The sequence below is a fragment of the Phyllobates terribilis genome, unplaced genomic scaffold (genome assembly GCF_046119375.1).
Source record: "Phyllobates terribilis strain yellow unplaced genomic scaffold, ASM4611937v1 Scaffold_9__5_contigs__length_417890890, whole genome shotgun sequence".
NCBI lineage: Eukaryota > Metazoa > Chordata > Amphibia > Anura > Dendrobatidae > Phyllobates > Phyllobates terribilis.
The window spans coordinates 335,877,279-335,889,785 of record NW_027362769.1 but is presented as its reverse complement, the minus strand read 5'-3'; the positions used below and the strand labels follow the sequence as shown (position 1 = coordinate 335,889,785).

At 43.6% G+C, this 12,507-nt stretch overlaps 1 protein-coding gene across 3 annotated transcripts in view; it reads right to left on the bottom strand.

The window, feature by feature from the left end:
* Positions 1-12,507, bottom strand: part of TRRAP (transformation/transcription domain associated protein) — a 141,165-nt gene that overhangs the window by 31,891 nt on the left and 96,767 nt on the right. For 2 of the 3 annotated variants that reach the window (XM_073648014.1, XM_073648016.1), the window contains 4 exons: positions 9,435-9,626; positions 5,422-5,617; positions 4,742-5,007; positions 2,209-2,309 (listed from right to left, as the gene is read on the bottom strand). In XM_073648014.1, coding sequence (XP_073504115.1) covers positions 2,209-2,309; positions 4,742-5,007; positions 5,422-5,617; positions 9,435-9,626 — 755 coding nt within the window. The remainder of the gene's footprint in view (positions 1-2,208; positions 2,310-4,741; positions 5,008-5,421; positions 5,618-9,434; positions 9,627-12,507) is intronic. The other variant, XM_073648015.1, reaches the window with a different exon arrangement.

The window sequence follows — 12,507 nt, the reverse complement described above, 5'->3', positions numbered from 1 at the left end:
ATGACGGTTCATAGACTTACACTGAGATCTTGTGACCATTACCTCTGACTTCCGATCAGTCAGAAGATACGGTCACAGGATGGCAGCGCAGGACCGGAGCAGCACTGGGAAGAGCTGAAGACGGCGACTGGTGGAGTATAAAACCAGGGTGAAAGAACTCAGATCAGTTCCACCACTGCAGCGTTTTTTTTTTATTATTATTATTTCACCACTCAAGTGGTGCTTTAAGGGTTTCCCCCCCCCATTACCTACATCACTAATATATGGCACTGCTATATAATCATTGGGTCCCCCATAGTTTCTGAGAATAAAAGGCAGAACAACGCTTGTGTAGTGCTGCATGCCCCTCTCATTTTATTTTCCCTCCTGGCTGTGCAGGGTACTACAGCCGCTCCCATCACATGAATGGCACCAAGCTGCAGTTTCCTGCACAGTTGGGTGGACAGCTGTGCAGGAGATAACCAGATTAAGGGAATGCACTGCGTCACCTTCATTCCCTGCCCTGGACCTGTCCAACCTTTGGGACCCCCTCCAATCAAAGTGATGGCATATCCTAGCAAAAACCCCTTTAAGACAGCACTTACAAAGGCTGCCTGCTTCAGAGACCATTTTCATTGTCTATAGGCTCTATGAGGACATACAGATGTAATATAGGACGACTCTCGTAACAGGTGGCATTGCCACTGGAGGACATGTTGTGCATACAAGAGCAGCCCACTGATTTTAGTGGGTAATTCTCACCTCCCAGTATCAGGACCCCCAATCAAATTTTTTTTGGGGGTGGGGGTCTCCGATGGGAGGGAAGTTACCCAAATATATAACTAATTATTGGTTCGACTGAAATGCTTTATTTATGCACAAAAGTTGTGCCCCCCCCCCCCATATGACGACTATCCCAGCCATGACCATAACCAATGTACATTGGGTTCAATCATATCTGTCAAATACATTAAAGGGATTACCCGGCCTTAGGCTACAAGTCTGCAGTCACTAAATGAGGTGAGGATTCTCCGATGCTGGTAACGGGGGGCATGTGATCGCAAGCATAAGATTTGCATACATGCGGTCACATGCCGACTAGCCGGACACGTCTAGTTGGAATGTGGCCAGAAGTATGCAAATGCATGACCGTTTGCTCCTGGGGCCAGACAATCCTGACAGTGCGTAGTGTGCGTGATGTGAGGATTCACAAGTCTGCAGTCACACAGTGTGACTGCAGACTTGTACCCCAAGACCGGACAATCCCCTTAAATAAAGGAATCAGACGCTGCAAATGTACAAAAAAAAAAAAACACAGCACTTTGTAAAACTTTATTGATATTTTGCCGGCAGTGGTATAATAGAGCATTGTGGGACACAGAACAATTTTCCTCCCCTCTTCACGGCTACCAATACTTAAGAAAGCATGATGCATAAGCTAATAACTCCGACTGACAGCAAGTCTATTAAAAAGCTAATTAGCCCTAATATAGCAGAACCAATTCTGTTCCCTGCTTTAGTAAGAAAGGGAAGTCGGAGAAAAAAAATCCCCACACAGGCGTATCTTCCAGACTGGTGGAGTGCGTGTCCAGGAACGCTATTACTGAGGGAGCTCGCTGATAAATGACTCACTTTATCAACACTTTCTCTCTCTAACCAGATTTGTCACAAGCCCTTCCTTTTCTTTCTCCACGCCTGAGCGATCTATCACACTGACACCTCTGATGACTTTCTTCATACTTGTGCTATCACCTTGCTCACATACTAGGAGGCAGAGAAAGATGTGTCCATGGCTGACCTTTATAGAGGACTGGCACATGTGTGATCTGCTGTATGGACGGACACACTAGAAAATCATAAACCCTGGTGTAGGGCATGACTTCTGTACGTCTCATCTCCAGACATGGCAGATTACACAAGCTTAAAGCCCCCCATACACATTAGATTAACACCGTCTGAAGCCGGGCCGACAATCTAATGTGTATGGAGTGGACACACAGATGATTGTTGGTGGAGATGAGGACCTGGCATGTCCGATTTTGGAAAGCTTTGACCAGTAAAATATGGCCTGGGATTATAACCTATCCCCATCTGTGAGTATTGGAAAATGAGCAGCTGTTCTAAGCCGGGTTTTCACCACCCATCAGTCCCTCTGCCGCCCATAAAGTCCCTCCGCCGCCCAGTTTAATAAGATGATGGTCATTAGCGATGAACATGATGGAAACTCACTTGTTGATTTGAGCAAGGAACATTCCCTTTAGAGCGTAAAACTCGGCCGTCATCTCCTTCGTGAAGTACTTCAGGTTGGTGGATTCTATCACCTCCAGACCCTAAAGGAAGAAAAAACAAAACTCCATGAATTCCAGGTTCCACATTCGAAGCAACTAGAAGACGTCTTACCAAAGGGCATCATGCTGGGCACAATACTATAGCTTCTATGCAGCAGAAAACCCTCATAATTTGCTTTGATTTCCATATGTGACCGTCTCCTCTATTATCCTTGTGGAGACCTAGCTGGTACAAGGTGGCAATGCTCCCTAGGAAAAAGTAAGGAAATACTGTGTCTAGTGCCCCCTATAGGTAGCTATCCTGCCAATATCCTACATACTACCGAGCCTTAAGCAATGACTTGGGAGAAGAGCTAATTTGGAACTTTTCACTAAAAAGTACAAGGACCAGGTGGATCAGAACGTAGGGAAGGTGCAGTGCTTGCAACTTCCATCATCAGGTGCTGGAGAGAAATCTTGTGAAAAACAACATGATGAATTTCGGATGGAGAAGACAGGTCAGACTTCTGCTGCCGGAAACAAACATTTATCAGATGCAACAACCTAAATCCACACTGGAAAAGCTCCCTGGAAATATTACTGTGAAATGGGGAAAAGTACTGCGGCTAATGGGTCCTTGTGCAAGGTTAAATCAGCTCGTCCAATTGACACTTCAGGCTCTTGTAAATGCTTTTTTAAGCAATGCTTCCCCACTGGTTCTTCTTGCTCCATCGTCTGACCCAGGACGGGCTTATTGTCTACCACTGGAACTACTAAACACCTGCGCGGTTTATCCACTTAAACTAATCTGATAATGGTGGGATATCAGAGAAGCTCCGGGGTGTTCCTCGCGTCTTTCTTTCAGGGATGATCAGGCGCAGGCGACTTCTGCTGGAGTTCAAGATCATTGAATACTTTACAGTATAACAAAGTGATGCGTTACCCATCGTACGAGATAAGAAGAGATCGGCACCTTGCAAATGAAAATGATAATGAATATGAAATTACAGCACATTAAAAGTGGTTGTCTCAAGTTTGATCTTCAGGAGCGCACCGCTCCCCTGCCTGTCTGCTTCCTGCTTGGCAAGAGTGACAGTGCGCTCCTGAAAAATTAAAGTTCGCTCCGACGGCATGGCTGATTCCCTGGTCCAAACTGATGACACGTCACTCCACAGCTACTATCAGAGAAGGCCTTGACTCTTCAAGCATCAGAGGAGCGCAAGGGCAACAAAGCTGGCAAGATTGAGCCGGCTTCAAAGCAGTGGTTACAAGCTGCTTACAAAATCGCACTCCTTGCCTAAGAAACCAGACACTACAGTGGTGGCCGGTAACCTAGGCAATAAGCTGTAAACTATGAAATGAAAAATCTTGCCGTTCTTAAGAAAAGGTAAATTGCAAAGCTGCTCAGTTTTGCAAGTAATTTTCAACCATTTACAAACATGAGACAACCCCTTTAGCTACTCACATAAGAGCCTGTCCTGGCTACAAAGGTCATGAATGCTCTTCCTACTGTAACCCATGAAGCTTATTTTGGAGGCTATTGCTTTATTTTTTTTGGTCTCTAAGCAAGCCATATCGGCACAGTATGCCACACCAATAGTTAAAGGATATGGGCACCTTTAATGTAAAACATGATTTTTATACAGGTTAGATAGTTTAGTTAAGGAAATTGCACTTCTATTAAAGTTTCAGACTGCAATCTTAATTTCTTCATTCATTTTCAGCCCCCCCCTGATATGCAGTTTGCAGTCTGATCCAAGTTTCATATTTTTCTCTTGTGGGAGTGTCTCTCCCTGTAATATAGGCTGTGTGTATCCAGAATGCTCCTGTATTCATTAGAACATATATCAGCACAGCTTCTATCCTGCACTTATTTCCTTATTATGTGCTTTCCTCCTTTTATAAAGACTGCTTTCTCGGCACTTCCTGAAACTGATACAGACACTTTGCAGCAACATAATGGAAAAAAAACAATTAATGAACACTAATCAAAAATGTACTTAAAGCGAAGCTATCATCAGAACATGACCTATTTAACTACTTCCGCACAGCCATAGGAGTTTAAAAGCCCGGACTGCGACTCTACAGTGACTTTTTAAAACATCACTGCATGCGATCGTGTAGTTGTGGAAGTGGGGATCTGACTGTCAGAGAAGGCAGAGACGGTTTATTACCGTCCGGGCCTTCTCCATTGCTGTATACACAACAAGTGCTGTCTATGCAGTAATAGGAAGAACTGACGGTTATGTGATCACTGGGTGGAGGGAGAGAGCAGGAGCTGCTGGGACATAGGAGGGCCCAGACAGATCCGCTATACAGCCAGGAGGATGCATTTCCTTTGCAACTGGGGCTAATATACCTGCCCAGGTAACAAGGGAAATTTAATGAAAACTAAAATATTGAAACAGGAAGAACTCAAATAAAATCATAGTACCTCTAAACTTGGGCTTTGGCCCAAGCGTTTGTATTTATAACTTAATTGCTCAATGGCTTACCTGCATGCATTCATTTTTTCCCATGACGCCGGCTAGCTGAAGGTAGCACTTGACCTGCTGTCGGATCTTCTGGAAACAGTCCACAATGGGCACTGTCGGGATGGTGTGGATGCGGCTCAGGATATCCAGTGCCACGTTCACCAGTCCTTGCTTTCTGGCGATCTTGCCATACTGGATGATTGCAGAAGCGGAGGCATGCACCCCTAGCATTGCGTTGTTGGAGCTCGGGTCGTGTTGAGTGCTGTTGTCATAGGCGTTCACTATAGCTATCAAAAATTACAAGTGATTATCGCTCATTATAGTACCAGATATGGCAATTGTGATACATTACTTGGCTTCATAGAAGCTAAAGCAATGACTGGTGGTGCAGATCTATAAGCAAACACTAAAAAGTGGCCATACACATCAGAAGGAAGTCCGCTGAACCCAATAATTTGGCAGGACCAGCCCGTCAGGTGTGCCTCGACATGCCTCCCCCACTGCACATGTCGGTTTTCAAAATCCAAAATCCTTTATTAGACCATAAGGGTTGCACAGAAATTATGATTTTCAAAATAAGTACACCAGTGTCATATCCAGGAGATACTTAATAATGTATGCAGTTTGTTTTGTGTAATCTGGTGAGAGATCCGCTTTGTTTAGAGCAAGTAGCTATTTAGGATCCTCTACACAGTGCCCACCTTGGTAATGGTGCTGCCTCCACATGAAGATACTGCTCCAGTGAGACAGGTCATCAGACACGATGGGCAGTCTGTTCCTCCAGGTTTTCACTACAGTTTTCATATCATGGAGGCTGTTGCTTCTGCCTAAGTTGGTCGGCTGCAGTCCAGCATTAATCTGAGCGGCCTCTTGAAGTTCAATAATCTGCTGTGCTGCCTGAAACACAAAAATAAGACAGATCTGAAACCACAGAGAAGAAACAAAGATGACAACACTGGGCTAAGTACACAGAAAGCTCTCAAATATAGATCCAAAAGTCTAAATGTCTAGCAGAGGAAGCAGGTCCCCTCCATCTTCAGCTGGGAGTCGACTGGTCAGAAAGGACTCCCTTCAGCTTGAAGTCGACTGGTCAGAAAGGACCCCCTTCAGCTTGGAGTCGACTGGTCAGAAAGGACCCCCTTCAGCTTGAAGTCGACTGGTCAGAAAGGACCCCCTTCAGCTTGGAGTCGACTGGTCAGAAAGGACCCCCTTCAGCTTGGAGTCGACTGGTCAGAAAGGACCCCCTTCAGCTTGAAGTCGACTGGTCAGAAAGGACCCCCTTCAGCTTGAAGTCGACTGGTCAGAAAGGACCCCCTTCAGCTTGAAGTCGACTGGTCAGAAAGGACCCCCTTCAGCTTGAAGTCGACTGGTCAGAAAGGACCCCATTCAGCTTGAAGTCGACTGGTCAGAAAGGACCCCCTTCAGCTTGAAGTCGACTGGTCAGAAAGGACCCCCTTCAGCTTGGAGTCGACTGGTCAGAAAGGACCCCCTTCAGCTTGAAGTCGACTGGTCAGAAAGGACCCCCTTCAGCTTGGAGTCGACTGGTCAGAAAGGACCCCCTTCAGCTTGGAGTCGACTGGTCAGAAAGGACCCCCTTCAGCTTGGAGTCGACTGGTCAGATACAGGATCACCTTCAGCTGGGAGTCGACTGGTCAGATACAGGATCACCTTCAGCTGGGAGTCGACTGGTCAGAGACAGGATCACCTTCAGCTGGGAGTCGACTGGTCAGAGACAGGATCACCTTCAGCTGGGAGTCGACTGGTCAGAGACAGGATCACCTTCAGCTGGGAGTCGACTGGTCAGAGACAGGATCACCTTCATCTGGGAGTCGACTGGTCAGAGAGGATCCAACTTCTGCATGCAGGTCAAAAGGGGGGAGGCTCCTGCTGCAGTCAGTTGTCTTACAGCCACACACCGCACACCCAGGAGGAAATACATTTGTCAGTTTTAATTATAATATGAGCCTTTATTTTTTTTTTTACAGAAAATCAGGAGTTAATGGAAGGAATAGTTGGGATATTTTATTTTTAGGTTTTCTGCATTTTTCATTTTTAGTGTTACTCTAGCAAATAATTCCTGTAAGTAGTGTACTTATGACACAATAGCAGCAATACCAGACAGTACATGGGCAAGAATGGCGCTACTTCTTTTATAAAAAAAAATTAATAAAATGCACAATTTTTCATACATTTTGGATAACCTAGAGTATTAGATTTTTTTATATATTAAAATAATTTTAAATATTACTCTGAAATTATATATATTTTATTCCATTGAACCTTAGACGAGCATAAACTGGAAGCGATTCCTTTTGGACAAAAAAAAAAAAAAAAGAATAAAAAAGATGATTTGGAGGGGGCGACACTCTTCTGCACATCCCATTAACATAACCATGAAATAAACCTCTCCGAGAGACCGAAAGACAAGTGGGAGATAACAGTTGTATTTGCTGCTAATCAACTAAATAAGATAAATGCCGGAAGACTCGGGCTCACATTTACAAAGTCAGATCTCCAGAAACAAAATAAATTAAGCAAAGTAATATTTTTCACAATTATCGCAGTATCAGCTCGCACAATACCTTAACCTCCTTCCTTCTACCATTCATCATGTAAATTTAATTTTCTTGCAGGTATTTAATCACACGCTATCTGATATTGCGGAGAAAAAAAAAAGTAATTACTGCAGCTACAAGCGCATGGCTCAGTTTGTACTTTTGTCATTCAATGTCTTTAATCCCTACGTTGAGATGTAAGTGAAGAGACATGTACATATATGTAGGGGCACAGAGCAAATATTACACCACTCATGTAATACAGACACTAATTGGATAGTCGGAGGCTTAACAAGCAACCACCGTGCTGCTGTGCGGGTGGAAACCTGTTTTGCACACGTATTAAGCTGGTTTATGTGGAGCAATAATTATAATATTCAGAATATTATAATGACTGCCGCCACCATTGGAGGGAGCAGGCTGCACACATTATTAAAGGCTTATTTTTATTTTCATAGATGGATAGTGTTGGCTTTGGAATTTTCTCATTATTAAAAGTTTCAGCCGTTCTTGAGATATTAACATTTTTCTTAACAAAATATGAAAAAAATAAATAAATAAATCAGCTTACCTGTTAAGGTGCACGGCAAAATACTCCAGTAATAGCAACAGTCCAAAAGAAATACCCACTGAGCTCCCAGGCAACATGTTTCAGACCTGCATGGGCTTGACAAAGGACAATGTAGGTCTGAAACATGTTGCCTGGGAGCGCAGTGGGTTTTTCTTTTTTGCTATTGTGTTTAACTGGGTTTTTCTTGTGCCTTTTATACTACTGGATCAATAAACGCAATACTTTTAAGGAGCTGTGAATACCGGCTATTGTTTAGACTGTTATTTTTCTTTCCAGCTTGTTGCGTAGGAGACTGACCACCGCTGCTGTCTGGCTTGTAAAGACTGTACTGATGTTGACTAAGTAGGAGGTAATATGGTGCTCCGGTGATCCTGGCCACCTTCAAAACAGTACATACAAGCTTATTAGAAAAGAGCTTGTAAGCGCTGTGCATTTCCTGCTGTCTAGCAGCGGTGGTCGGTCTCCACGGCAATGAGATGCAAACAAAAAATGTGTTAATTCAAGAACTGAACATTTTAATAAGCAGTAACGTGCAAGATCTGACAATTTCCACTAATAAATGGGAATAACTAGGTTATCCAAAATAAAATGAGGTATACCCATCTTCCTCATCTCCATGGATCCGATGCAAATATTTTTGGATGTCAGTAGGGTTGCTGAAGTCTATGACTGGCTGCAGTGGTCAGGTTTTGGATGTCAGTAGGGCTGCTGAAGTCTATGACTGGCTGCGGTGGTCAGGTGACTATAAGAGCACACCATTTGACACCGCTGCAGCCAATCAGACATTAGTAATCATGCTGACTTCTGGACGGAGCAGATATTGCTGCCAGAGCTGGCATGGACCTCCGAAACATCCTGTGCTAGATCCATTGAGGTGATGGAAGGGGAATATTTGTTATCTTTGAAGCATTCATGGATTAAAAAAAAAAAAAAGTTTTCTTCTTTTATAGGGGTTGTCCATGACTGATCTATTGATAGCCTATTCTTCAAATATGTGATTAATATAAGATTGGAGGGGGTCTGACACCCTGGCACCCTAACCACTCAGCTGTAATCTTCTCCTTGCAGTAGTGGGTTCACAGCCATGTGTTACCATGGGTTCAGAAAAAGAAGAAAACTATGTGGTCACATCCAACATCTGTCCCCTACTTCCCGTTAACCCAATGAATATGAAACAAAGTAAAATAATGGCAAGGATCCAAACGATATACCAAGGAATCCATAATAATAGGAGACCGTAATCCCTCAAACAACTTCTCTGACAAAATAAGAATAAAACGTCTCGGATGACTTTATGGACCTCGCCAAAGTAATTCAAGAGTCATCAGAGAACATGGACGGAGATCACGCACAGGTCATCTCTTTCCAGATGGCCTAGGATCACTTTGAGCCTTATGAGACACTGCATTAAGAAGTCACATGAGATGTACAAAAGGCAAAATGGCCAATGACCCTTACATGATCTCCTCCATCCAAGTTCTTCAATAATATTTAGTATTCAACTATGTCATTTGGTATTTTCTCCTACCTCTGACACTCTGCATAACACCTGTTACGGGTAAAACGTACTTAAGCCCCAGCTCATTACCTGTAATAAAGGTGTGTGCACATGGGACACAACGTAGGGAAGCCTCCTCCATTCTCGGATTGCCAAGCTGCTGGCCATCTCTACTAGTCTTTCAATGAAGTTCAGCTGCTGCTCTTCTGGGTGGCAAATAGCCAAGTAGCCCCGATACATGTTGACCTTCCATGCCATCTCTTTTGGACAACTCAACTCCACCTGAAAAAGGCAAAAGCAGTCACATCAGACCGACGTAGCTGGTATCCAAATGGGGGCACATCATTTAATGACTTCAATTAGCTTGTGCCACCTGAATGTATCATATTGTTTGGGACAATAAGATGCACATTTTAGCAAGAAAAAAAATCTTACTCAAAAAGGGTGCATGTTATAGTCCAGAAGAAGCTTCTTATGATAAAAAAAGATACCCGAAAAAGTCTTTCTTGATGACTGAACTATGCAGCGGCACCATTTCTCTCTCCTCCAGCCCAACAATGAACAGTCTGATCAGTGCAGGGCAGGAGAGGAAGCTACCAGAACCGGCACAGATGCTGCAGATCCCGAAGTACAGAAGGACGTTACAGGTCATGTGAACAGTAACATATCTGTAAGGAACTTCCAAATGTGGTAGTAAATACAGTGTGTGGCTGACTGTCTGTAGCCGAGGTGTGTGTGTGTGTGCGCGCACATGTAGCACCACAGGTGTGCGTATGTAGCACCATAAGTGTGCGCATGTTGCACCAGAGGTGTGTTTATGTACTGTGCATGCAGCAATGGTGAGTTTGTGTGCATTACAGAGTGTGTGCATGCAGTAAAGCTATAAGTGTATAATAAACACTCTGCTAACCATATCCCGATTCTACCCTAACACATTAAAAGTCGTGATATTAACCCCTCCATTTCTTTACACCTCAAGGAAAGTTTTAATAGTAAATATATTTTTTCCTATATTCTGCTGTCAAAACCTGGGGTGCGCCTTATAGCAAAGTGCATCCTTTAGTCTGAAAAATACTGTTTTAATTAAATAGATATATTTTAAGATCTATAAGAAGGAAGCTACACTGTGTGGCTGGCCGCAAGGCCGAAACTCCACCCATGATCTAGTTTAATAATTGTACAACCATTGGCTGTCAATAGTGGGCAGTGTTTTAGCCACAAGACCAGCCCCCACCATGATGCCGCAGTGGTAGGTGGTACTGAACTATATTCATTTGTTAATTGTAGTGCCATAATATTATAAAATTCATTTTGAAAAACTCCCACGCCATGTACGAATGGTGTCTCATGTGCAGGCTTGCCGGATCCGGACCAACTAAGTTTACAAGTCAATCGCAGCAGAGTTCACCCCTGGTTCTCTGATCAACACGAGACGCCTACAAAGTCATCCACAGGCTGCACAAAATCTGCCTCTTGTGTGGCCGAGAGGAAAACGGTGTCATGTCCCGGGCATTTCCTCTTGGGCGCAGAGCAATTAATCTTACTCTGTGCTTGCGCCTGCCTTAGTTGGAGGTGAGCTCAGGATCAACCAAAAGTGAGTACTCTGCCCTCACTTTTACAAAACACTGTGCACATGGGGCAGTTTTCAGCTTAATGAGAATTAACAGGCCAGAAATGAGAAGGATGCCTAAAATGTACAGATGCCACCAAAGGACACTTTAAGGGGTTGTCTGATCGTCTGATAAAGGTCTGCAAGTCACTCTATGTGACTTCTGAATCCTGACAGTGTGCGCTGTTGAGAGCGGGTGGTCACATGACTGCAAATATGCATTTTGTATACAGCCGGACACATTCCAACTAGACGTGGTCGGCTGCTCACAATACAAGTGAAGTAAGAGAAGTCGGGCAAGTCTAGTTGGTATGTGACCGCATAATTGTAGTCACGGCTGCCCACACAATCGTCAGAAGGCCGGACAACTCTTAAGTTCTCATTTACATATGGTGCAAAATGTATTTATTTTTTAAGTACTTTGATAAGGGAAGCGGCGTTAGTGAATATAATATAGAAAGATCTTTTCAGATCAACCACGATGGTGGCCGTGTTTCACAGGATTAAATTTTGCTAACAGCTCTGTGTGAATCCATATGCCAGAGGCTGCAGACAGTCAGAATTTAACTAAATCTATAGGAGGAAGAAAAAAAAAAAAAAAAAGTATTACTGACGATAAAAGTATTCCAGAACTAAAAGCGAGCGTGACTCCATATACAGAAAAAAAAATCTGCATACGACAACCAGCGCTACCCAACATATAATAGCCATCTATATGCCAGTGACATGATTTAACCTCTCCCAGCAAATCTCTGCCTTCGACAAGATCTAATAAAATATTAACAACCGTTTCCATTTCTCAAGGTTTACTCGGAAACAGGTAAACACGTCGGGCCGCGCTTCCATAATGCAATCTATTTCAGGAAGCCATGACATTGCTTAAGATCAAATGAAAGGGAAGCGGAGACGGCGAGGAGCGTGGGGGGTTACATGGGATGAATGCTTTAAATGTCTATCCTGCTTGCTAGACAATCGCAGTGGTTAGTGGTAAAAGGTGAATTAAAAGGAAAAAAAAAAAAAAGAAAAAACTTTGCCTGCCACGGTCCGCCCCGTGGGAATGTGAATGACGTCCTCTGGCAACTGAAGAACGATGCACAAAACAACCAAAGTCATACAAGTGCAGCCGAACATTTAATCAGGGAAAACAAAGGGATTGATGTCTTTATAACTCAACTTATAGCTGAGACATGAACCGGGAACTTCAGGGCCTGAGATGTAGACAGGAAGGAGCAGCTATTTGTCTTCCAGAGGGCAGGAAAATATATATAAAAACACAACAAAAACGACAGAAAAGGCATTTACTACTGCACGTTGCCAATAAGAGATCACTGGAGCACAAAGCATCCGTGTAAGGACATTTTAGATCACAAATTCCCAAAAAGCAGCTTACGGGAGTCAGGAAAGTAAAGCGACCTGAGGAGCACGGGAGTCTTGGACGACCAATTTGCCAATGCCGGTACGTTGTAGAAAATTGTCTAAACAGGAGAGAGATTTGTCCTCCCGCAAATGGAGGATACAAAAAGTTTCCACTTCACAGTTCTGTAAAAATTAAGA